At 46.5% G+C, this 26,996-nt stretch overlaps 1 protein-coding gene across 2 annotated transcripts; it reads right to left on the reverse strand.

The window, feature by feature from the left end:
* On the reverse strand, positions 1-17,322 carry NCF2 (neutrophil cytosolic factor 2). 2 transcript variants are annotated; one of them, XM_019530971.1, is made up of 15 exons: positions 16,966-17,322; positions 16,039-16,121; positions 15,266-15,374; positions 13,746-13,880; positions 12,907-13,014; positions 11,681-11,740; positions 11,052-11,095; positions 9,851-9,992; positions 9,122-9,184; positions 8,740-8,818; positions 6,213-6,259; positions 5,311-5,462; positions 5,123-5,234; positions 2,020-2,185; positions 1-253 (listed from the first exon to the last, which is right to left on the reverse strand). In XM_019530971.1, the coding sequence occupies exons 1-15, from the start codon at positions 17,137-17,139 to the stop codon at positions 138-140; spliced, it is 1,590 nt and encodes a 529-aa protein (XP_019386516.1). In that variant the 5' UTR covers positions 17,140-17,322; the 3' UTR covers positions 1-137. The 2 variants fall into 2 exon arrangements, with proteins under 2 accessions (XP_019386516.1, XP_019386517.1); XM_019530972.1 differs by lacking the exon at positions 12,907-13,014 and having other exon boundaries at positions 16,966-17,321.
* Positions 17,323-26,996: the final 9,674 nt, after the last annotated feature.

Genomic DNA, 26,996 nt, shown 5'->3' on the forward strand with positions numbered 1-26,996 from the left:
TGAAACAAAGAAACGTACAGCCTTCTTACACTCCAGAATTACACTTGGGTCTGTTTTTAAATGCAGCGGATGATGAGATGAGACTTCTTGTATGCAACTTTAGAAACTGTTGGGCTTCCTTGCATGTCCTGGGCTCTTCAGGGTTCTACCGAATTAATTTCAGTGTCTTTTTCATCATCACACTTCTGAACAAAAGCTGATGGGAAAATACCAACCTTCCCATTGCACTGGCCTTCTAACCAGTCTTCATTCACTAGAAGATAAAAATTACACTTGTCACTCTGTAAGTTAAAACACCCCCCCCCCCCGCAAACAGTCCTTTACTGGGTAAGTAAATATGCTGAAAGGCTGGCAAAGATATGGCTGAAATAAAAAGGGGCTGATGATTAATGAGGTATTAAAAAAAGGCAAAAAAGAGAGCTGGGCAGGGAGGCAGCATAGAAGGAGCAAAACCCTTTATTAATGATACCCCTTCCATATCGCCACCAGCTTATTCCCACCTCATAGCAGGAGTTGGATCTAAGGGCAGCATATAGGTAAATCTCATTTGTATTCCGAGGAGTGCCTTCTAAATCCTTTTCTTTCAGCAAGTTCTCTGCCTCCTCCCCTTTTCTGCTCAAAGCCTTTGAGAGCAATGAAGTAGACATAGCAGCTCTGGTGCAGAGGACTCTGCTTCTTAACATTGTGCTCACCAGCATCCTCTACTCACAACTGCAACAGCCTTGGCCTTGTGGTTGTATGGCAGGCACTGACTTGAGGGATCAGAACCAAAATACCAGCAAGGTCTAATACACATCCTCACACACAATAATGTTTGAAATGTCTGAAATACCAGACATATATGAGGATGTGTATCTGATCTTTCAAAACATCAGCAAGATCTAAGTTTAATACAGAAGTTTACCTTAAGAGAGAGAATGGTTCAGTGAAGAAAAGAAACTGATTTAAGGAGAAGGACTTGGAAAATAAATAACTTCATTTTTTCTGAGACATGGTGGCAGTAATTGAAATTGCACATTCAAAGCTGTCGTCCCCTGTCCCCCCTCTATCCCACAAAAGGAAGAAGTGATCAATACATTGATACATTGATAAAGTTTCCAGCAAAGTCATTTAATCTTGGGAGCAATGTAAAATGTATATATGGCTATAACTAATAGATTATAGAAATGGTTGCCTGGAGGTGGATTGGAAAGGGAAATATAGTAACACTCTTATTGTGTGTGGACAGAACTTCTGCGGGGGGAAGAATGGACCAAAACCATCTGGGAGTAAGGGGGGGAACTTTTGAGACATTTGCTAGTGTAGACTTGGCACTCCTTCACCTGCTGCTCAGTGGATCAGCTGATGAGTTTAAAATCCTGTCAGCTTCATAAAGCAAACAGCCAATGGAGCAGAAGCTGCTTTTACCTTAATAGGTTTGCGTCTATGAAAAAAATGGGTACCTTTGGAGTCCTGGGAACTCATTCTGCAGGTTTCAAATACAAACACAGGTCTCTTAAAGGTGGGAAGTGAGGTGTACCTCCCTTAACCATCTTAGCACAGGACTACCGCTTGTTGAGCTAAGATCATACCCAACAGGCTCTACAAGCCTCCTTTAGTTAATTTGCGTTTTCTGAAAATAGTAAAATGTTGCAGTAGGTGCAGGGTGTTGCTGGGGGAGGAGGAGGAGGTGGGGAAGGAACTGAAGAATGAGAAACCTGTTGCCAAGCAGGTGGGCTGGAACAGCTGGAAACGGCAGATTTTTCTCTCTGGTTAACTTGCTTGATCCAACCTATGGCTCAGTAGGTTCCAAGCACAATATGCATGAAGGAGGTGCAAGAAACTGAAAAAAGGGACTAATGGTTTCTAGTAGAGTTGATGTGTTGAAGAGCTACTGGTGAGCATCAACCAACCAAGTTAATTTTTACTGTGGTTTGGAAGTTCCTATCAAAGTCAGTGGAAGCTCCTGCAGGTACCCTGAAATCTGACCAGTGCTCTTACAAGGAGTATTGCATGTCAATGTCACAGGAATATAGTTACCTTTGGATAGGATGAGTATCACATCTCCTGCCTGGAATTCTAGGTCCTCTGGCTGGGTGGCTTCATAATTGTATTGCGCTACTACTCTGTTTGCTAATTCCTCTTCTGATGTTGCTTTCTGGGTAGCTTCCTCTGTTTTGCCATCTCCTGGAAAATCTTGATTTCCCTAGTAGAGAAAATAGTCTTTTAAGACCCCTTTCGCTTTTTATTCTTTGGTAACTCTTTAAGAAAGTGGGCAACTGAATCTTGCTGGGGGAATGATCAAATCTGTCTGACTGTAAATTTACTCGTGTCAAAGTGAAGGAAATATGGTTCTTCTAAGATACTTCAGGCCAATATGTTATGGTCCATTCAGACTTTCCCCACTACATGGTTCTTGGGCAATGGACTTATTTTTTCATGAGTCTTGCTAAACGAGCTAAGCCTGCACTTGTGTAAGAAGGGGATAATGAGAGTTTTTAAAACTGAACAGAACAAGCTCATTCTTTCTTTAGTGCATGTATCCAGTACTGCTGTCCAGTTAGTTGTGGGACCATTTTTTAAATACAGTACATTTTCAAGTTCCCAAAATGACTGATTCTGAAAACTGACTCTCAGCATGATACCAGGAGTCACTATGGAGGAAAGTCAGTGTTTAGGTGACTTTTGAACCTGGCTAAGTCCTTGATTCCAAATCTAAAACAGCTTGCTACAAGCCCTGTCAGGCTCAGTGGGAAGCTCTTCCAGAAATGCGAAGGAAGCTGCAAGCTGTAGTGCTCATTCCTCCGTCAGTGGTGAACCTGGTCCTCCTTGTGGCCAGAAGCACTCTTTTTTTTTTTTCCACCCCCACCCCCCAACCCCCCAAGTTTCATCTTGGGGGTGCAATGCATTATTAAGATCTGAGGCTTTTTGTGACCATTGAGTTGACAACCCTTTTCTATTTACCCAAAGTTTCAGCTCAGCAATTTCATTTAGATGCCACTTTGTTGCACACCATAAAGCAATGGCCTGCTTATAGTCTTAAGACAAGTAGCATGTCAGTGACAGATGCAATAGCTGAGTGATGTCAAAGATAGTGGTGGGGTATTATTACATGCGTCCAGATGAGTTGGGAGCTATGCATCAGAGGCAGTAAGGAAAAGTGCATAGTATTGCAAGTGGGATTTTTGCCCTCTACTCAGGTTTACCTTAATTCAGAAGTCATAAACTCATGCTTATGCTCCTGCTGCAGGAACACTGGCTGAGAGAAACACCCATGGCTTGAAAGCATCTCTTCTCATCAGTCAAAAACAACAAAGTGAAAGCTCCTAGTGTTCACCAGCTGTCTCTCAATTGTGAGGTTTATCTACAGGGCATGAAGACGAATAGAGCTACGACCCCTGCAAAGAGCCTGTCCTTATATAAGTAGCACTGCCTGCCTGCCTAAGTGAGCCACTTTGAGTGACTAAGTATAAATAGCTTCCTCCCCACAGCCCCACTGATATAACAAGTGTTTGTAGAGAAACCTGTCCACCTGCATTGTTTCTGTCACTGTTCTTAACTTGTCCTATTTAGGCTTTTCAGTGCATGTTCTCAAGGGTCTGAATATCTCTTTACGGCTGCTACTGCACTTGTGAGAATTGTGCAACTTCCTGCAGTGTTGGAGATACCCCCTCTGTTTTTGCATTCGTCAGAGCTAGGTCTTCCCTGGTTGAGTGCAAGTGTAGGAAAAGAAAAAGCTGTATAGGTAAATGAAAGGTGCATTGTGTGTGAGAGTAGGCGTGCAAAAACTTTACTTGTATTCACTGACACTCCTTTTTTTAAAAAGGATTGGATTTGCATGGGATATCAGACATACAGTACCTTTACAGAGGTGCTAGAAAGTAAGTTCTTTGGCTTGGGATTCTTGGGGTGATGGGCAAGGGCAGCTGCTCCCCCATTCTGGGGCTCCCATAGGGGCTTAAAGCCACACCCCTTTGTAGGGGAAGGCACATAATATTGCTAGTGATTTCTCTTTATACCATAAATATAAAGGTATTTTTAAAGAGGTTTTTATATACACACACATTTAAAATAGACTTTTTCTTTTCCTCAGGAGTCACTGCTGGGAGTGGGTCTCCTGGGAGCTTTCACATAAGGTTTCTCCTGTCTGCAACCTTCCCACAATGTAGCTTGCGATCTCTTCTCCCCCCCCACAAGCTCTTTGTTCCCAGGCTTTCACACAACATCTGTCAGCCTAATGTATTGTTCATCCCTTGAGAGCGACTGCTGAGCACAGTGTGGAGTGGAGTCGGAGGCCCTCTGAATCCTCACGTGTTAGCAGCATAGGATGAGACACTATAGTGTGCAAGAGGGAAATCGCACAGGCCAAGCAGGGCCAGGAGAAAGGGGGGCTGCTTTACTGATGGTTCCTCTGGTCCTGTCTTCCAGCTCCTGATAACAATAGGGCTGGTGTTGGCAAATATCTGTTCATTGTACAAGAGCCCAGTCCTAATAACTAACTTGGGGTCAGATATGAAAGAAATGCAAGTTATTGTAATTTATCACACCCTGCTGTATTCCATAGTTTAGTACATGTTCTTCAGCTCCCTTAAATTTAGTCTTGCTTGCTTCTACATAACCACCCCCTATTCACAGGTTCTCTGTGGCTGTCCCGCTGATTCCAAGATTCAGGTGGTTGCAACTTGTGTGGTGAATGGCCGGACAAAGAATGGAGGGAGGGGGTTGGGGGGGGGGGGGGGCACACCTGCTTCTGGGTCCATCAGCGCGCAAGTTACTCGATGTAAGCTCCCTCATATTCACATGCTGGTACTGCTCCTGACAATTCTGACACACCTGGATTTTTCAGAACTTCCCTTTCAAACCTTCAGGTCTGAGATCAGTAACATCATGGGGGAGAGATGACCAGGGTACCAGCTGTGGGTGCTGACTTGGGGAGGAGGAGAGAGGTGCAAAAATAGTAGCTGCTGTGCTGCTGCTCCATGCACCACAGCCACCCAGGGTAAGGAACTGTCCAGTTATGCTTCTGTCTAAAACTCGTACAGCTCTTACACCCATCTCAAGCTCCACCAGCAAGTGTTCCTGCTGAGAGCAACATACATATCCTGGCTGCAATTGGTAAGCATTTTAACCAGCTGTTACTGACCTCTGTGCTGCTGCACCACAGTGTCAGACAGTGGTCTTTAGCGTGGCTCCAGGCTGTCTTCATGCTCTCCTCACTCAGAACCATGAGTTCACCACTACCTGCAGGCTGGTACCTGGGCACAGGGAAAAATTAGTCCTGAACTGAAGCCCCTGGAAAAAGGATGATGCTGATGCCAGACAGCGGCTCACCTCAGTGTTGTGTGCTGCATCGAAAGTTCCAGCTTCTTGCAGACCATGTCCAAAATCTCGCTGTAGGCGAGTTGAGGCCTAGCTTCCATTGCTACTGTGTACTTGTAGTGCACCTTGAGAATGTATGGGGTTGGGACAGCTGAGTCTTCCACCTGCAGGCAGTGAAATGGATCTGAATTGGCAATCTGTACATCAGCATTTACATTTGACTGACTCTGCAGATACAGAAAGATGCATTAGGAGGAGAAAAACGGGACCTGCGTGAGCTGGACCTGGCAATGGAATATGAAACTGTTCATCTCTAGGACACTGTTTCAAATCTGAGCTAAGTCACTGGTGACCAAAAGCCTGTTAGCATCTGTTATGAGGAAAACCGATAATATGTGCACAAGTACAACAGGTGGCTTTGATCCTTTTCCCAGCAGACCGGTATCTTGTCACCAAAGCCACTACTACAAGAAAGTCTAAACACCCAACGCTGGCAGTTCTTAGAAACCCAGGTGTGTGAGCCATAGCGACAAACTCCTTATTTGATGAATTCTTAAGCAGGTTTGGGGTTATTTCGGGCAAATGGGGTGAGGTAAACTTAAGCCTGTCCTGCTTGGATAGGGAAGGAGATAAAGGATATCAATAACTGATTTTTACTACTAGAGTAAAAAGATCAAAGCATCTGGCAGTCTTCACATGACATTTAGGTGCCCTGAGTCTTTATCACACATTTCAGAAAGGCTCTTAGCTTATATCTTCTTTGAAAAAGTCAAGCAGCTTTAAAAAGTTGCTAGCACTGCAGTGATTGGAGGTGCCCAAATGATCACCCAAATGCACACCCATATCATGGACACAGTATATCCACTGCTGAAGAACTTGGGTCCACAAATTCACCACAATGCAGGATTTGTTACCTTTCGCTCTTTCATCTGCTGTTTGTCAGAAGTAACAGGAGCGTGATCTGAACAGAATGGGAAGGCAAAGTAAACTGGTCAGTGACTGGACTCCAGTCAGGTAACTCTTATCCTTCTGCACATGGAAATACATGCTCTAACCTGCTGCGGCTCCTTCCTGCTAACATGGCATTACATCCAACAACAACAAAGCCCAGTAGCTTGTTTTAGGTTGCTACAAGAGGTAATCTAACTGGTTTAGTTTAAATTACCATTATCCTCTCTGTGCCTCCATTTCTTCAGACTGCAGATAACCCTGTTTCATGGACATATAAGACTAAATTTGCAGGGGGTTGACTTCAATAGAGCTGTGACAGATTGCCCCAAGAAGGATCTGCTCCCATGGTCCATGAAAGCTTTGACAGTCTCAGTGAAGTGTCCCACAGAAGTGCCACAGTGCTCTTCACTTTGTTCTAAGGATTTTGGTGCAATAAAAGTGCTTCTGGAGCTGGAGATTTCCTGAGACTTATGACCCAAAGAGGGGTTAAATTTATAATTGATCAGCTAAGCAGGGTGACTCACTGTTTAGGACTGGTAGGGGATTAAAAAGTATTTCTCTGTGGAAAACGTTTTAGAAAAAAAAGGAAGGGTGCTTTTCAAGTTTTCAAAAAAGCTGAAATTTGCTAGGGAAAAAACAACCACACTTTCATTTAAATAAATAAGTCTGTTTAATGAAAATTCAGCCCCATCCTTCTGTTTCCTTTCACCTGAATGTGGCTTTGTTTGGGTCAACAGATTTTATTCAGAAAGCAAATGTTCTGTTCCAAACATGCCAGTTGGTTTCTGCCTGAAACCAGCCCGTTTTAAAGAAAGCTTTGTTTGGCAGAGCAAGATTGCAATGGGCTATTGCCACCACCCTGCCATATTGATAGCCTCAGCAGAGGCCAAAAAGTAGCACCCTAGAAGTTGTCTTCTGGATCCCGATGGACACTTAATGCTACAGTTGTTCTGCAGATGCCTGTTCCCTCCCTGTCCTGGGGTTATGAAGCATTTCACTTTTCAGGATTGTCAACCCAGCACATCCACCAGCACAAAAACCTTAAAATTCAATTCCGACTAAGGGCTTTAGTGACTATTTGTGCATCAGTGTTTTCTGGGGACTTGGCTTTCAATACCCATGTTTTGGCTAGAGACTGTGTACACTTAACTTACATGTACATGTTTCCTGTACATGTTAAAATTTTCAGTTCTCTAAGGTTATTCTACATACCAGGAGTTACAGGGAGAAACTAAAACTACCCTATGAATATGAGCAGGGTTAAAAGATTAAAGAGCTCAGGTAAGTCTATGCAAAAAAATTCCCTCTGCAGTGTCCAGTGCACGTCTGCCTTGTGATGCTGAACATTTAATCACAGGTATTAATCTAAAGTAATACCAGGATGCTAAGAACAGCTGTCTCTGTTAGGCAGTTTCTGTTGGCTAACAGAAAAGTCTCTGTAGTGTGGGTCCCCTAGAAAAGTCTGGATTTTGGACTTTAACAAAGGTTTCAAATCTGGGAATTGAGACCACTTGCTCCCCACCAATTATTTTGGATCTCGTATGCTTGTCTAAATCTTCCCTGGCTTAAACACTGTGAGGTAGCACAAGGAGTGCCTGTTGCAACAGTTGTCCACTCTGCCGCAGAAGGTGTGCTGTTTTTGTGTTCTTGTGGCAAATAGCTCCAATTTACTCTTGAACCAGAAGACAGTGTCCTTGCTTGTGCCTAGGACCCAAAGCACTTCCACACCTTCACAGAAGTCGCTAGCCTCTCCTCCTTTCAGGCCAAGCCTGTTAAATCCGTGTGGCACTGGAGATCACCAGAACATAGAGGAAAGTCATCCCCTTTGCTTAGCAGAAAAATACCCCACTGCAAACAGCTCCATCCTAAGTGCTACAACAAACCAAAGAACAAGTGCAACCCCAGGTAGCAGTACTGTTTATTCTTTTGCTGAATTCCCTGTCCTGAGGACTGAGCAAGCTGGGTTCTCCTAGCTCCCTTGCTCTGGCAGAGTCTCTACCTTGTGCCTCCATCTGTAGAATGGGGGTGTCCTGTACCCTGAGCCTGCAGCATCCACGTCAGTCAAGTGCATGCTGAAGGGAGGTGCAGCCACAAAGGGGCTCAACCTCATGCCCTGATGCTCAGCAAGCCTTTTTAGGTGAGTCTGACCTCCCAGACAGCATCTAGACAGACAGACCCAAAGGCACTTAGGAGCACACATGACTTTAAACCTCAAAAGGACTTTTCTTAAGTCACTTGCAAGTCCCATCCCAGCTTGTGTCCCATTCTCAGCCTCATATGATGCTGAAACCAAGTGAGGGACAGGCCCTGTCCCTGACTGCAGCAGCAATGGCTGCAGCTGGCTGGGGCAGACACAACAGAACAGGGGGTGCCTGGGAGTGGAAGGACACACTGTCGAGGTGAGTGATAGACCCAGAGTGCCTGGCCTTGAAAGATCTGCCCACAAGCCATTGCTCCCTGGGTGCTTCCCGAGGGCCCATGGTTGCTGACCTGGTGCTGCCTGCTTGGGCTTTTCTGGAGCATTGAAACTGGGTGGGTCAGGAATGTCGAGCTCTGGGGATTTTTCCTCCTGTGTGGGATGCAAAAATAGTTAGTGTTACCATGACTGCTCAGAGGACACTTAGTAGGGGAAGCTCCAGGTAGCTGAGATTCCTCTGCTCTCCATGGGAGCTTCTCTGTTAGCACAAGAGATGCAGTTGCTGCTTTAGGGGGGCAGGAGCAAAGCATCCAATTCCTGCTGAGAGATGCTGCTTGCAGGTATCCTAGTCCCCTGCTTGCAGCTGCACTAGTCCCCAGGAGTAAAATGGCTTCCTGCTGGAGAGCTGCTATTCCCCTCCCCCCCGCACGCTGCTAGTTTGCTAGACTGCCTTACCCACTGGTGAGGTTTGTTCTGTAGCTCCACCGCCTCAAGGTAGTTGAATGGAACAATCCCTTTCTGAGAGGAGGAAAAACAGAGAAACTGGGGTGTGTTCATACATTCATGTCACAATGTGGCGACGGCTGTGCCAGAGAAGAGCAGGTCTACTTGGTCCAACCCCTACCCTTACTCTGGGCATGACCCCCTAACCCATAGCCCTGCGGGGTACCTGCTGCAGAGTTTAAAAAGTTTCTCTTGAGCCTTGAGGCCTCTTTCAATTCAAGCTGGTGTCTAAACAGCCTCCCAGGCCCTGGCTGTGTTGTCTCAGCAGGGGAGGAACGTTTCCTTGTTCCTTGACCCAAAGCTAAGCACAGAGAGGCACCCCTGCATGGTGGCTGATCGGACAGGAGCATACTGCTGAGTTAGGAAGGTCGTGTGCACTGACATGACTCCAGGGTGAATACATGTGGGGCTCGGATGCTGGCTGATGGGAAGTAACAGAATGACGGGGTGTTGTTTAAAGAGCTCCCCGGCTGATCTAAGGCACCCTCAGAAACATCTGCATTCACAGCACTCCCCAGTCCAGCTGTGTTGGTAACAAGATCTCAGTGATGTAGGTCAACTCCAGTGCTTCAGCCAGAATGGAACAAAACATGAAGCAACCCAACAAGCCAGACTGCCCAAGCCCTCATAAATGCTACTATTGGCCTTGTAGGTCCCTTGTGCTGGGTACTCTGCAAGTACCTTCCCGTTGAATATAACAGTGGCCCAGTTGTCAATTCCCCTCTTCAGGACAAAGACGATGTTCCCTGGAAGGACTGCCAGTTCCTCAGAAGTCTCGGGCGTGAACTCGAATAGGACTCTGTGAGGTTCTCCTTCCAAAGCCCTGCATGGGGAAGTGATGGCTCAATCACTTAGAGCTGGGGTGAAAGCCCATCCCCCTTTCCATCATAGCAGAGTGCAGTTCTTCAGTCTCTCGCTTTCCTGGTCCCTTCCCCTGCTCCTACTTTCACTGGATAACAGCAATACCTTAATCAACCCCTCTCTGCTCACCCTTGTGGACTCGGTGGGCAGAGGCTGAGCTGTTTTACAGATGGATGTAAAGAGGAGGAACATTGACTTACTCAAAGTCTGTACAGCTAGTCAGTGGCAGGGATGGAAAGAACTCAGCAGTCCTGATTCCCTGTTAAAGCCATTGCTTCACATTTGGGTAGTAACACTGAGTCACAAGATTGTTATTCCCTTGGTTTAGGAAGCCACTGGATCCTTAAGATGGGATCCACAGAGCAGCTATTTTACTGAGATCCAGTTTGGGCATTGTGGCCTGGCCCAAATCACCCTCCTCCCCTCAAATGCGCTCTCCATTTCTCTGGCCATGAGCCTGCAGCTACTGTTGCCTAGTAGCACCCCTCCCCTCTCCTAGCCCCAGTGCTGTTTTCAGAATGGGAGGGGGGAGAGAGAAAGGAGGGAGCTCATTCTGGGAGCCTCAGGGAGGCTCCAATCTACCTGCTCCAGCACTGGCTGAGAAAAGCCCAGACCGAACCCCCTCTGCTCCCTTTCCCCCCTTCCCATTCTGAAAACAGCACTGGGGCTGGGAAGCAGTGCAGACACAAGTTACTGAAGCCACTCCATTCTGGAGCACCTTCATCTGAATCCTCATGCAATGATTTTGCAGGATTGGGCCCTTTTAAAGAGCTCTACAGCTGTGCACTTGTGTTTGGTCACAGTTGTAGAGTGCTTTCAGGGACCAGATCAGGTGAAAAGTGTAACTTCTGTCTGTGCCTTGTGATTGTGATTTAAAACCAGAGCCTCATTAGCTCACATATCTGCTACTTATGGCATTTCTCTAGCCCTACTGCTAGCCTGTTTGCTGCAGTGCTGAGCTTAAGCTAGTCTCTATGTCTTCTCATGTTGTTTTTTATCTCCTGGTTTTCATGTTGCTTACCTGAGGATTTCTGGTGTCTTTGGTCGGGGTGGAGGATCTGAGGCCTGCAAGCAAACAAACCAAATCCTACATAAACCTACTTGGTTCACACCCTCCACAGAGGAATCCCTTAAGCCTTCAACATTCCTGATGTCCTTCTCCAGCCAGCTTTTTTTCCTCCCACTAATTATTTTTTCAGGTGAGGTGATTCAAAGCTCCCAGAGGCTAGCAATATTAAAGTGGGCCCCAGTATTCACTCCTAAGGTGGTGTCTTAGCAGCTTCTTGCCATTCTGTGAATTGCCTGCTTATTCTTACTATGGGGTTCATTTTGGTGCACACCAGGATGATAACATGACCCCATGATTACCACACTTCCTTGACAGCCTCTTGAGGAACTGTAATGAAAGCTTTTTGGGTGGCTTAAGGACCAGAATGAATCTTAATTTCTCAATAAGAGCAAATGACAAAAGTCTCAGAGTCAGAAAACTATGACTAGCAGAAGAGCGAGAGGAAAAAATAAAAAGAGAATTACACTAATTGTGTAAGAATTTCAGTAAGTTACTGAAACCCCATCCATGCCTATATTTGTTTCCTTACTCACCGTAGTGCTGAACAGGCTACCATGTGTTTCCAGCCAACATTTACTCACCTGTGGCTGAAGTGCCGCAAACCCTGAAAAATTATCCTTGTCGACCACAGATGCCACAACCTGGAGCCAAAGAAGGACATTTAGTTAGTTATGTGGTTATTATTGGCTTTTCCTCAGCTTTAATTCCTGCTCATATCCTGCTAATTCCTACTAATATCATTCTCTTAATTGCAGCTTGCTCTGATCCAAGCAGGTCATGTCCCAGACTCCATAGATTTGGGAACTCCTAGCTACCTGCCTGCGTTTCAATACATTCTTGTCTCTGCAGCCAGGATGTTGCTCAAGTGTTTTTAGCACCAAGGAACATCCAGGTGCTAAGAACTGCTGTGACTTCAGGCTAAATGCTTTACCAACCACACTCTAGTTCAGTAGGGTACTTAAACCCATCCCAAAACTGAAATCAGCTTTCAGCTCTCACCCTCAACACCTTCAAGGGGATCCTGACAAGTTAACATTAATTTATATCATTAATGTGTGATGCTCAAAGGAATTACATTTCTAAATCCTTTTCAGTGTGATTGGAGCACCTCAATAGCCCTCAGGTTTCTTTGAAAATCCCAGCCTTTAAAAAGTCTCCATGTTGCTGACAGCCCCTTGGAATATTTGATCTGCTGGGTGATGCCTGTTTGATCCACTTTGCACGTCTGCCACTGCTGCTTTGTTTTTGTTTCCATTTTTCTCTGTGTCTCGTGAACCGTAATATTTGGCTTTCACCCAGTAAAAGAAAATGCTTCTTTTATTATTAACATCTTGACCCCTGTCCAAGTTCAGCTGTGGCATGGCCTTAGTGGAGTTTGTTTAGGGGCGTTGGATCAAGAAAATTTGGAAACTCTCAAACCAAAAGCATGCATCATATTTGACTAGCATGTGCCTCCAGAAGCATTTGTGAAAAGGAGCAGGAGCTGTGGGGGATCAGTTCCAGCGAAATGCTAAATGAATATTTCCTTGTGTCCGGCTAAGGACTGAGAGCATCAGGGCAGGAGGGGGAGTCATCCTGCAAACAGGTGCATGCAGCTTCTAAATTCTACCACAGAGTTTTACCTCTCAGTTCCCTCCCTCAGCATCTGCCTCAGCTTCTTGGGGCAAAAAGCATCTGCCACTCTGTCCTGCTCATGCTCTCAGCACCCAACACTCAATGAATAACGGTGATGATTTCCTGGGCAGAGACCACCCCATTGCCCCCCTCTCATATTTGGCTTGAAAGCAGTATGTGAACTTTTTCCTACCGTAGCTTTTCCCAGGTAATCTTTCTTCTCCAGCTGAGCCACTTGCTTCTCATTTGGCCTAAACAGCTTCCCCAGGGGGATCACCACTGGCTCAAATAATTGTTCCTTCTGTAGCATACAGAAATCATAGGGACATGTTGAAAGCACAGACAGTTCCAGCATTGCCCACCTTTTATCTCTGCATGTAGCTCTCTCTGGGTGAACTTGGCCCATGTACTACACAGCTTCAGTCCTAGCCCTCCCCAAAACCCTTCATTCACATTTTCCCCATATGCTCTGAAACCCATGTTCATATATCAATCCCCAGCTCTTGGCTGCTTTTGTAAAGCCTCTGATACAGGATAGTTCCCCTTCTTTATATAATTCAGTCTCTTTTATCCCTATAAGCCCCTGGCTTTTTCAGTGGCAGCTAGGATGGCCACTGAGGTACCTCAAGCATAGAGAAGAGTTGAATTTAGTGCAACTGTCCCCACCACCATGAATGTTATATGTTTCCCGAGGCTGAGGGGATATAGCAAGCTCCCGCAGGCGGCAGTAGCAGTGTCGGCAACAGGGGCAGAGTGGTGGCAAGCGTGGGGCTCCCACAGGCAACCACAGTGGTGTCAGCGGTGGGGGCAGGCCAAGCAGGGAGCTCCCGCAGGTGGCTGTGGCGGTGTCAGTGGCTGGGGGGGGAGGGGAGGGTGCTGAGCGGTGAAAAATAGAGGACATAAAGGCATCCAGTTTCATATCAATAGAGAACAAAGGACTAGAAAACCGGACTGTCCTCTATAAAATGGGATGAATGGCCACCCTAGTGGCAGCCCAGGAAGGAAGCAACATGTGGAGAAATTATTCTTTACCAAAATGGCTTGCATAGCCTTATCAATCTTGTTGTGTCGAGGCTCGCTCTTCATGCTCGTTGCCAAGATGAGGTGCTCTTCTGCTTTTTTCCAGTCCTCCAGTTTGGCGTAGACCAGAGCTATGTTGTATAACACCTGCAAAAAGGAAATTTGTTAAGAAAAACAAAGGGTCAATGAATGGAGCTTCTGAAGTGAACCAGCCTCTAATGAGGAGTGCCCTAAGCTACTGTCTCTAAAAGCAGTGGAGAACTCAGAGCTGAGAAAGCCCCATGTGCTGCCAGTGCTGCCTGCTGTTTGAAGATACTCCAACGGCTTCGTTGAGTCTTATTTTCCGAGAAAAATCTTGTAGAAAGCTCCACCTGGAGGCAATGAGGTAATGGTTGTTAATACAGGGTAAGGGGAAACTAGGGAGGACTAGCTTCCCGTTCCAAAGATTCCTAGTCCCTGCTTGCCTCCTCTCATAAATCAATCACTTGCTTTTTTGTGGGGACATGCAATCCGTCACTCTTGCTATCAACTCACTTTCCTTCTTATTGGGTTTGGGTACAAAGAAACACCAGCTAATTAATTAGCTCTAAAGTTACTAGCCCTAGGGACCAGCCTCTAATTTTTTCCATGCGAGCTCTGAGGGCTGAATCATGGATTGTTGCCAATATATGAGGTCAGGGTGCAGTGGTGCAGCTGCACCCACTCCTTGATTTCTGGCCCACCCAAAGTTTAAAGCCAACTGCCTGGCAGGTGCAGTAGCAGTGAGGGAGTCAACTAACTTCATGGCTCCTTGTAAACTGCCTGATTCCTTCGATAGTCTTGATTCTGCCTGTTTCTCCTTTTTAAGTCTTGATGTTCCACTAATCAAGCTACCCTTTCTTCTGTACCCTTTCTTTTTTCTGCTGTCTGTTAGCTGCTCCTGCTAACCTAGCTTCTATTTCAAGGCTCTGCAGACTATTTTAACTCTGTCTAAAAACACTAACTCAGCTGTGGAAATATTAATGCAGGTGAACGTTTATTCAGCTATATAAGCAACTTTCAGTGAAGTACTGGATGCATTATCAAGAATCTCAAGAAAGCTAGATTTTGTTTGATGAATCTGAAAAAATATACATTTTATTTTAATAGCTAATGTTGCAGGAGTAATGCAACAATACCTTTGGATTATTTTGGCCAAGTTTGTTGTGTTGTTTTTTTTATACAAAGTACATGATACATAGCAAATTAATGCATGTTCCAGTTAAGTTATATTTGGTTTTGCTTTGATTTTAAATGGAAAAATATAGCCCTTAGTATATTAGTAAAGCCTCTAGTTTCTTTTTAACTGGAGAAATATGTGTTGTGTTATATTTGATGCATCCCACCATCTGCACCCCTCCCACATTTTTCTCTTCCTATATGGGGGCCTCATGTCTGAGTTGCACCCACTGGCTTTGTGACATTGGATTGGAATATAACTCCACCATTTAACTTCTTGGGTTTCGTGGATAGCCTTGCTTGTTTCAGTGTCACATTTCCTGTATGCTCCTTACCTCACAAGCAAACAGCCTGAACTGCAGCCCTAGGATCTTATAGTCTATCAGCAGGTTCCCTCGCAGCTGAGCCAGTGCTTCTTTAAAGTCTTTGACTGCTGAATCATAGCTGTAAAGCAAAGTTAATAATCTGTCAGGGTCCACCAAGAAAAGGGCAAGGCCTTGTGCTGGCCGGGCTGCCTGGTGCCTTTCAAGAATGCAATCTTGTTCTCATCCTGAGGCACTTGGCCAGCTAATGGCAAGCCAGTAGCCTTCTACCACAGCCCAAGCCCTTCATCCTGAGTCATTCTTGGGAGAAAAGAGGCTCTCTGGATCTAGGCAGTTGTGTTCTGACTCTTCATTGGCCAATTGTGCTTGCCAGTCTCGGGACTTTTGAGTCTGTTACCTGCATCTGCTTTAGACCCAAAGCTGTGACCAGTGTTAATATTATTGTGTATCATTTATATCCTGGTTGTGCCCCACCACATTAGGTGCTGTGTACACTCCCTCCTGTAAAGGTTTCTTATATAGGATTCAGCTAATCCTCTCATTGCTTTTAAACACACACTGGGGCATTTCCGAGGCTCCCAAGAATAGTCTTTATCCGTAGGTTGGGACCGCTGCTAAACATGAGATAGTATTTACCTTGTTAGGTGTGTTCTGGCTCCAGTTACCTCTGCAGCATTTCAGCACGACTGACTTGTCAAAAGGCTTCTCTGCCGGTCCGGGAAACAGAGTTTGACTCCTCCCCGCCCCTCCCCCCTCACTTCCATTAGAGACTTTCCAGCACTTACTTTTCTGTCTTGTAAAATACTGTCCCTCTCTGGAAATAGGCCACAGCCAAGTGCTTGTCGCAGTTAATACTCCTGGCAAATGCCTGCAGGGGATAGGAGATGATTCATACATGAAACCTATTCCCGAGAGAGAAGTTGCAAAGGGAGACCTGGATACTGAGTATAGGGCTGGGGAGAAGGCAGCAGCTGCAGCTGTGGCTAGTGCTGCGGAAGAGCGGGGAGCGGAACAGAACCTGGCACGTGCAATGCTTGCCCCTGACTGGTAGGAGGCATGAAACCAGAATCTCAGGAGAAGGGATGAAATGAAGGATGAAACGGAAAGGGAAACGTGGAGAGAAGGAAAGGGATTGTACCCCCTCTCTCCACCCCTCAGCTTTGGCTCTTGTGTTTCACCTGGCCAGAGGCCCATAAATGAAATACCACCCCCCCACCACCACCACTTCCTCCGCCCAGCACTGAGCAGCAAGAATTAAATGAAGTATGTGACCTATTGTGCTGTAACTGTCTCTTCATCCCGCTCAGGACAGGTCTATCAATTGCTGGGCCATCCTCCCTAATAGACCATTAGTCACTATGTGGCTACCTGTTGGTGTGAAGCGTCAGGTTGGCAAATACTCCGTGTGGCATCATCTGGTTGGCTAAGCACTGGCTTAGCTGCGGCACGGAGGAGTGCTTCCCCTTGCACCCAGCCAGGCCAGCTTGTCGGCTACCTGACAGGTTTGTGCTGAGTGCCCTTCAGCCTCTCAGCCACGGATGTGTCTGACCTGCGAGTCAGGCTGTCAGTCATTTCATCATCAATCTACTTCTGTCAGTCCTCTCACTTGTCAGTGGGCCCTTCAGTCTATCTGGCAGGGCTGGGTGTACCATTAAGTCGGATTTGCCTCTAAAAGAGGCAGGGGCAGGAGGAATCGAGATGCTCTTACTCACCTGTTCTGCCTCAGCCAAGTTCCCCAGGATCAGATGGATGGAGCCAATGTTAAAGCAGAGTTTGGATGAGGGGTTCTGAACTGAAGTGAAGGCCTCCAGCGCTGCTCTCCAGTCCTTCTGATCGGCAGCGCGCACCCCATCATGCCATAGCTGGATCGTCTCAACCAGAGACATGGCTCCTCAGGAGCTTTCAGTGGGGTATCTGGTAGTGCGATGGCAGGTCTCCCCACAACTTGGAGTGGCTTTTCCTTACTCTGAGCCCTCTTTCCTCTGCACTGCAGCTCGGCCAGTGCACTTCTACTTGTACTTCTGTATTCCCTCCAGCACCCAGTGTTCAATGTCGCAAACTTATCAGGAAGTGTCTACACTTGCCAATGAAACACAGCCCTGCTGAGATGGGGAAGTACAGCAGATGCTGGCTGACGTGAATCCGAGCAGCCCCTTGTTGTGTTATGATAAATCCTCCTCCTCCACCCACGGCTACTCTCCTCTTTCGATTTTTTTTTTGGCCTCATGGGATCTATAATTTGAGGCTTACGTTTGGCATCACACTGCTGTCAGTGCAGTCACAGTTGAGTCAGAGTTCATCAGTGATGTGGCATAGAAGAACTGGGGCATGAAGAAAGAGAGTCCTGTCATGGGCTCCCTGCAGCCGTGTTTCTTTTAAAGGAAGTGTGTACAGCCTTAACTTCCAAAGGCAGCACTTAGCTGCAGGCTGGTTGCTGATGGGGATTCCCCAAAACCTCTGTTGAGAGCGAGAATTCAGTTAGGTTAATTATGCAAATGCTCTCTTTGATTGGTGGGGGTCTGTCCCAATGCTAGCCATTAGCCTTCAGCCTAGCTCCAGGTAGCTGAATATTAATAAGCTCCCACCAAGAAAAATCACAGACTCTCATGAACCATTCAACAGCTTGACTATATTAAACAAACTCAGAGAAGATACCAAAACAACAGGTAAGTATGAAAAGTGATTAATACAATTATACACAATGGCAATTACAGGACTATATACGCAAGTTGGGGGAAGAAACAAAATTTTGAAGTGTCACAGCTAGGGACTGCACTTCAGACAACGCTTATCTCACTTAACCACATACAACACAACTTACAACAATTCTCAAGGCCAGCAACAGCAAGTAAACCAGACCAGGCCCAGATGCACCAAGCACAGCACAACTTGCACTCCACAGATGCACAGACACTCACCAACGCACACGCAAACTCACATGTGTGTCTGTAGATGCAGCTTCTCAGCCTATTTAACTCTCTCAGTCATGCCACTCATGTCACTCTGCCACTCATCCAATCACTCAGGCAGGAAGGTTATCTCATGCCAACCATACTGCTGCTCCTACCTGAGGTATAGAATACCATACCATACATTGGCAACATTTTCCCACTAAAACTGTATTATACAGTATTGCCAACCCCACCATGCCAAAAATCATGAGACAAACTCTTAAAAAAAAATCAAGAGATTGGCACGTAAATCATGAGATGCTAGTTTTGAAGTGTGTATGTGTAGGGGGTGTTATTTGTGAAGGTGTTGGGGGCTGTGTGTGTGTGTGGGGGGGGGGGTTTGGAGCCCAGGGAGGGAGCATCCCCACACACCCTGGCAGGATGCAAGGTACTGTTGGTCAGGAGTGAGAAGCAGCAGCAGGGCTGGGTGGGCTGTGGCTTGGGAGTGAGGAGCAGACAGACAAAGATACAGACACACAGAGACACTGATAGACACACAGACAGCACCCAGCTGGTAAGTAGAGGGAAGGGCTGGGGGTGGGGCAGATTGAGGGCCCCGTGGTGAGGGAGGGAGTGGGGCAGGGGTGAATGGGGCTCTGGGGCTGAGGCAGATAATCCAGAGGTGCGGGGGGGGGACACTGCTTCCCACAGTGGCGAACACCCCTTGGGGAGGCATGGGGGCATGTGCCCCCCCCATGGGGCAGAGGTGGACTGCCCTCTGCAGGCTGAGACTCTGCACCCTGCTGCCTCACCCCAAGAGCTCAGCTGTGTGATACCATTGCTGCCTGCTGGGCAGGTAGGGGATGTGGGGTGCACTGGCACATCCCCTGCCCTCCCAGCAGCAGGAGGCATACTGGGTGCGTGGCTGAGCTCATGGGGCAAGGCAGCAAGGCACAGAGGCCCAGTCCACAGTGGGCACCCCACCTCTGCCCTACTCTTCCCCTCCCCACCCCTTTCCCTCCACTTACCGGCTGGGAAAATCCAGACATCTGAGGGTTGGATCTAGAGATCATGAGTCACAGTTACTTTGACTTTGAAAGCCTGAGTCTCACCGTGGTTTTGCAACAGTTGGCATTACTAAGTATATAATAGAGGCTGACTGTGTACGCTCACATGTCTAAAGTAGGTAATGGACCTATAAAGTTAAAAAGTTTTTACTATATACAAGTGGACACTGCAGCTAGGGCCAACAGTTGCCAGCAGCCCAGCTGGTAGCATCATCTTCACTGTCCGCTAAGGGTAAAAAGAAGGTGGAGTACATTAAGCTCTTTTATCAGGATCAGGCAGGGGTAACCCAAAAATACCCTAAATAACCGTAAAATGCTGTTGAGTATGTACCTTGGTCACATAGACAAGGGTGTTGTAACACCTTCAACTGCTTACAATGGCTTCCTCCTCCACAAATGTCTTCAAGTGCCCTTGGCATGGGGAGGATGGACTGGTGTCTTCTCAATTGGTGTGCTCCATCTGAGGCAATTTTCTTCCCATGTATAAATCCTTGAGCAACATTAAAACATGGCTAAGGCTTGTAATAAAGGCGACTGAGTTGAACTATAACCAGGATATTAATCAGGAGGTTACAATGTTTTGTGTGCCTCAGCACTTCAGCAACACTGTGGCCCATATCAGGAATAACTACACCTGGTTTATGCTAGCTCCTCATGGGTATCTACCCTTCAGTGTGATCTGCAGACCTAATGCATTCTCCTTTTTCTCACCTCCTCAGATGTTCTTATCTGATTGCTCGTTGCATGGTCGGGTCCTGGCTAAGATGAGGAAACAAAATGTGTTTTAATCAGCTAAGGGACTTCCTTGATGTAACTGGTTGCTTAACTTCATAAGAATGATTGCATCTCTTATTAGCAAATTAGCTGAAGGTATGATGATCTTCCCAAGAGTGCTGCAAGTTGAAGAGCTGAATACATTGTCAGGTGCTCTCTCAGCCATAGGGACTTCCCCAATGGCTCAAGGAATGGGAATCAGTTCTCTACACATTTTTTTTTACTGCCAGCTGGATGGTTTGTATCTGGTCCAAGCAGGTCATGACAAAAGTCACTACTCTCCTATGACTGTAAGCCTATGGAGTATAACCTGGCTTTTGCTACTACCTAATAAAGTGGTGTTTGCTTCATAATAATATTACTGCTAAGCTTTACATGCTGATTATCTGCCTTAGCAGAGAGATCAAACTCTGAATAGGCCATACAGCCTAGGTGGGCTTTCCTCCCAGTGTAAATCTGGTCCTGGGGACAGGATCAGGTTTAGTTAATCTTTGCGGGGGGGGGGTTGAACACAGATGCAGGTTGACATTTTTTTACCTCAAAAGCTAATTGAGGTCAAACTGAAGAAATAGCCTAGGCTGACTTCAGCCAGCTTCTTGAGGTAAAAGCTATCTGGCTGAGCCTTAGCTGGGAAAAGGATCACCCCAGAGTAAGGGAAGCTTCATAATTTCACAGTAGTTTCATGGTAGCTAGGGTCAAGAGGGACCTGAACAGGTCATCTAGCCTGACCCCCTGCCAAGGGCAGGAATGAATGCTGGGTTCACAAGACCCCAGACAGGTGATTGTCCAACCTCTTTTTGAATTTGCCCAAGGTAGGGGCAAGGACCATTTCCCTAGGAAGTTGGTTCCAGATTCTGGCCACCCTAACTGTAAAATAGTGCCTCCTGATCTCTAACCTAAACCTATTCTCCATCAGCTTATTATCATTGTTCATCATCACCCCAGGTGGTGCTGGGGAGAATAAGGGTCTTATTTGCTGATGATCTCTTCTGATGAGTTTGTAGGCAGCCACCAGGTCCCCTGCTCCCAGGACGTTGTTGCTTACCTGGGCATCCCTTTCTTTTGTTACCCTGCATGCTGGCAAAGCATCCTCTCCACTCGGAGTGGCCCCTTCCCCTGGTGAAGCTAGTTTAAAGCCCGCTGTGGGTAGGGCACAGCCCCACTTGGCCTGTCAATGCCCACTTTGTGCCTTGGGAAGAATAATAATTCCTCTCTAGCACTTCTTTGTAGCTCCTTGCAGAAGTTTTACAATAAAGTGGCAGAGGATTTTGGTCTTCAGGGGCTGTGAATTCAGCCCATTTCACCTGCACTAAAATGACCTACTTGGGCTGCTGACTACATGACTAGCTTGGGAGTTAAGCCACCTGCCTTCTATTCCCATCGCTGTTATGTCCTAAGGGCAAACCACTGTACCTCTACCTCTATGGCTCAGCTCCCAGCCTAACATGGACTCCTGAGAAACAATGACTCATTTTTAACTTAGAAGCCAGTACTGTATGTCTTAACCTCTAATTTTCCTTTTGGATCTCAGGTTAGGAGCTGAAAGACCTGTTTACATCTATTCTGTCCCAACTCATTCCTGTGGGATTACTGTGGCAACATGCAGCAATGTAGAGGAGAACATAGGCTGCAAGCTTCTTTGGCCTCAGGAAAAGAAAAGGGAAATCTGCAAGGAGATTAAATAATATGAAGAAAAAGGACAGGAAGACAAAGCATATGAATATGAAACTCCTCTGTGGAGACTTTTGTTCTCTTTTTGAGTAAGAGGCATGTTAAAACCCAAGGATATTTATCCTTTGAAATGGAGGTAGAAGTGGAGAGGCAAGAAATCAGCTTTCACTTGCCATTTCCTTCTGCCTCATGGCTTTAAAGATATAGTTCCTTTACTAAAGATTTTACTTTAGATGCTAATATGCATAAGGATATTGGAATGGAGCTTGGGAAGCAGAAGTTTAATTCCTAGCTCAGCACCTCCCAGGCAGCCTTGGGCAAATCACTTCATCTCATGGTGCCTCAGTTTCCTTCTGTCTGTCTTATTTAGTTGGCAAACTCTTATAGGGGCAGCAACTGTTTCTTCCTAGCGCATGATCTTAGCTGGAGGCTATAGGTGCTGATGTGTTAGGATAAATACAAATAATAACCTTTCTTCAAATGGCAAGCAATGCTTCAAACACAGATCTTTTGTTTCTAAAGTACAATGTCTCCAACTGGGTGGTAGCTTGATTTATACAGTATCAGTTCAAAAGATGAGAGTATCTAAATGACAGCTGGACAGTAAAATGTAAATAATTCAGATGGACAGACTTATTGCTACTGAAAGGTGAGCCCTTGTATTTATCCCTAGATGGGGACAGCAGAGTAGGCTTAGGGAAAAGTGGTGTGCGTAGGAAATTGACAGCCATAAAGATCCATCAGTGTCTAACCACTCTCTTAGTACAGACAGTTTTTTGGGGGGTCTGTGACCAATCAATGCATGTCCATGAGTTACTTCCTGTGGTTGATGGTGCAAATTGTATCACTTACTGGAGTGGACAGTAGGCCTGTGCGAATAGGGAAGCGTTTGATTCGGATTTGGCCAATTCAGAGAGCAGCAATTTGATTTGGATCGCTGTACTGAATTGATTTGGCTGAATCAGCTCTGGAAGATTTGGTGCTGATTCGGAGAGATTTGGTGATTTGGATTGGCCAGGGAGAAGCAGGCACAGCCAGGTGGCTGCCAGTTCTCCCACAGCTCCTCCAGCTGTGCCTGCCTCTCCCTGGGTTGGGGAGCCATAGGAGAAGCCCCCATGGCTGCCCTGCCCTGCTCCATCCCCCACCTGGCCCCAGCTTAGTCTTGGCACTTAAAAAAAAAAGCCCTGCACTCACCGGCTGCAGCAGCAGTGATTGGGGCATCTGGGTGCTTATGACAGAGCCTCCCTGCACAGCGTGCAGCAGTGGGGATCACCCCTCCCCCTACCCACTTGGTACACGTGTAGCAGCTGCCCCATGGCATGGGTGCAGTGCAGCTCAGCAGGGTGCTGCACACTCTCTGGGAGTTGGGGCTGAGTGGTGCCTGGCTCCAGCTGACAGGTGGAGCCACCCCTTGGACTCAGTGAATATCACGAGGTATACTCTTCATTGGGGTGGTGAACAATTTTTGCAGGGGAGAGTGTAGCAGACTTACCTTTTGAGCTCTGGATGAGCCCTGGGCTCAAGATTTTCCAGTTTTGATTGGTGGAGCCCATCCACCAATCAGAAGCAAGCCAGGGTGAGCAAGGCCATGCCCTTTCCCAGAAGGGAGGGAGGCAAGGAGCAGTCTGGACCTTGTTCAAGACTGTGCCCTGCTAGGTCTGGATCATTGGATCCTGAAAAGGAGGGGGGTAGGTATTAAGAGTGGCCTCACTAGAGCTGGGTGGAAGACCCTTCCCAGTGGCTGGGCCCAGAGACCCTGTTGGGAGTAGGTGAGGGGACCCCTGTTCTCCAGGCTTGGGGAACGAATTCATAATTAGACTTCTATGTGGTTGAGGTTCTAAGTTTATGTTGCACTTTACATTTTATAAATAATATTGTTCTTACTATTATAGTGTTGTTAAGCATGATTGTTGATGGGTTGGAGAGCTTGAAGAAATCTTTGAGTCAGTTGTGTATATATTTTTAAGTACTGGGTTTTACCCACTGGAGTGAATATTATTCGATTCATTGGGTCAGGTATCTCATTTCTTGACTCGGAGATTATGGAAGTTATTTTGTAATATCGGGTATTCAGTTATTTCTGGCATGTAAATGTTTTAATAATATTTGTAATAATAAAACTGTATATAGTTAAGTGTACACTCATGGGGTTGTCTCTATACAGAAACGAGGGATCCGCATATAGGCCAGTGACATCCCTCCCTCAGCACCCTAGCCTGTCACCACTTCTCCATTTGACTGGGAGGGCACACCCTTAGTGTACCCGAGTTACAAAAGTGCAACCCAGGGGGAGGAGGGGAGCAGGGGCCTCTCCTCTCCTGTCCTTTCCTGCAAATGGCCAGGGCAGAGACTAGGCTGCCTGTCATGCTTCTCAACTGGAAAGAGCAGTGCAGCATGCCTGTTTCTGCGTTAGTGTAGCAACCACTGACTTCAACCACACAAACCCTCTGAAGGTTCTACGGCCATGGCCAAGAGTGGATATTGTTAGAGGCACAAGCTAGTCTGGCCTGACTCACATCTGCACCAATCCCAACTTTTAAGAAGCACAATTAATCTGTTGCAGAAATGTGAAGGATTGGGCCTTCTACAATTTCATCTGCTACTTCATGAGTAGCCAGGTGTGTCAAGCCTGATCCTTATACTATTAAAAAAGATCCCTCTATTTTCCAGAACACTTGGTTTTAAAGTAAGACCAGAGAGCAGTTAGAGACCCAAATTGAAGCTATTGAAAAGAAAAAGATACAACCATCCAAAATGTGAACATGTGTTGTGCAAAGAGCTGATAATCAGAGGAACTTCCCTGGTTCCCATAGCATAGTTATAATCACATTTGCAAAATATACAGAACATCTACACTTCAGTTCTAGCAGGAAAAAATGCTTACTTCACACTTGGCTGGTGCTAATCACACTGTTTAATGTACTGTCAGAGGTACTTGTGTATTAGGGAATCAGGAGTGGTATAAGAACCTGAGGAGAGGGTTGGTTTGACTATTCAAAGATGACTGCTGGGAGACAGAAGATTTTGATAAGAGTAGGGGATTCCATCTTGGTGGAAATGGATAGTTCTTGCTTCATGTTCCAAAAGCAAGGAACTTTAATGCTGTTCTTAACTTTCAGGCTTCCTATCTACCTAGAATGAGAGTCAGGATGGGCAGATCCATGACATCCAGCAGACAGTATTTGTGGGGCAGCCTTGGTGGGTCAGCTATTTTGGCATTAGGTCTTGGAATCAGAGGAACACTGCTCCAAAGCTAACATTTGTTGTAAAGCTCCTTCATCAAACATGGCTTAATCTGCAGTGGAGCTGTGCAGATTGGCTAGAATTTCATTTGTGACCTTGGTGAAGAGGCTGATATAATAGTTCAGAGCTGTGCTTTCCCATTGTGATTTGAGTGAGAGGGAAATGTTGAGCCTCTAGCTACATACATATAAATAGGGCATAACATTCAGCAGGCTGTGAGACAGATTGTGTACCCAAACCTGCTGAAATCAGGATGTAGTATGGATTTCTGAGATGCCCCCACTATGTTTGTCCACTCTGCTCTGAGTAGATTCATAGATATTGGCATCAGAAGGGACCTCAGTAGGTTACTGAGTCCAACCTGCCCCCCCCTCTTCCCTGGGCAGGAAAGAGTGCTGGGGTCAAATGATCCCAGCTAGGTGCTTGTCCAGTCTCTTCCTGAAGACCCCCAAGGTAGGAGAGCACCACCTCCCTTGGAAGTCCAATCCAGATTCTGGCAACCCGTGCTGTGAAGAAGTTCTTTCTAATGTCCAACCTAAATCTGCTCTCCATCAATTTGTGGCCACTGTTCCTAGTTACTCTAGCGGTTGCCCTAGTACATAAAGTATTTCCTGCTGCTCTCCCCGATAAATTTATAGGCAGCCACAAGCAGATTAAGCCATCTGCTAATGCATGATAAAGTGTGGTTAGCCTTGTTGATCACTTCATCACATTGATGACTCATGTTCATCTTGGAGTCAACTATGACTCCAAGATCCCTTTCCACTGCTGTGCTGCTGAGAAGGTCGTCCCCCAGCCTGTAAGTGTGTTGGTTCTTTTGGCCCAGGTGCAGCACTTTGTACTTGTCTTTGTTAAATGGCATCATACTTCATTCTGCCCATTTTTCCAACCTGTCTAGATCTGCCTGCATTCATTCCCTACCCTCTGGTGTGTTAACTTTGCCCCATAATTTGGTATCATCTGCAAACTTGGACAGGGTGCTCTCCACGCCCTTGTCCAAGTCACTGGTGAAGACATTGAATAGCACCGGTCCAAGGACTGAGCCTTGCGGGACTCCACTGCCCACATCCTTCCAGGTTGATATTGACCCATCCACCACCACTCTCTGGGTGCAACCCCCTAAGCCAATTTGCCACCCACCTGACGATGTAGTCATCTACATCACAGCCTGTCTGTTTATTTAGGAGAACAGGATGCAATACTGTATCAAAGGCCTTCTTAAAGTCTAGGTAGATGACATCTGGTACTGGGTGTCTAGACTATCAGAGCTCTCAAGACACTTTAGCAGTCCTGGCATGGGACCTCCTTGGACCTCAGCAGCTCCTGAATGGTTAAAGGAGTTTCAAAGAGAGTTGCTTCAAAGCTGTTCAGTGATAGTAAAGCATCTTTTCCCATTCTGTGTTAAACTCTTGTGCAACTAGGCTGAAAGGCAGATAGGGGCAGTTTCTACACATCCTGACCAATGGCCGCACGAGGTGGAAGCAGTATTTCTGGTGTGTGAAGTTCTACAAATCAGTCAGCTTGGAGGCTCTGTGTCACATGTATGTTATAGAAAAGACCTGCAGATACCATATCCTGTTCATACTGATAATGATCTGACCGATGCATGTCAAGCAAAACTACGGAAGTGATTCTTCCACTTTACTCAGCATTGGTGAGACAGCAGCTGGAGTACTGCATTCAGTTCTGGGTGCTGCACTTCAACAAGGACATGGAAAAGCTTGAGATAGTCCAGAGAAGAGCCACCCATATGATCAGAGACTTGCAAGGCAAGCCATACGAGAAAAGGCTGAGGCACTTGGGTCTCTTCAGCCTAAAAACGAGAAGGGGGACATAGTAGTAACTTACTGCTATATCAGGGGAATTACATCAAGGGCTTGGTGAACAATTGTTCACATGAATGCTGTGTGTCCCCAGAGGCTGGGGGGTGGGGCACGGTAAGCTCCTGCAGGCAGCAGTGGCGCTGTCAGCGGTGAGACCATGGTGGCGGTGAGTGGGGAGCTTCCACAGGCAGTCGTGGCACTGTTGGCAGCAGGGGGAAGAGGGGTGGCGTGCACCAACTGGTGGTCGGCGACCACCCACAGATGCCACTGGCAG

The sequence above is a fragment of the Crocodylus porosus genome, unplaced genomic scaffold (genome assembly GCF_001723895.1).
Source record: "Crocodylus porosus isolate Cpor-Errol unplaced genomic scaffold, CroPor_comp1, whole genome shotgun sequence".
Taxonomy (NCBI): Eukaryota; Metazoa; Chordata; order Crocodylia; family Crocodylidae; genus Crocodylus; species Crocodylus porosus.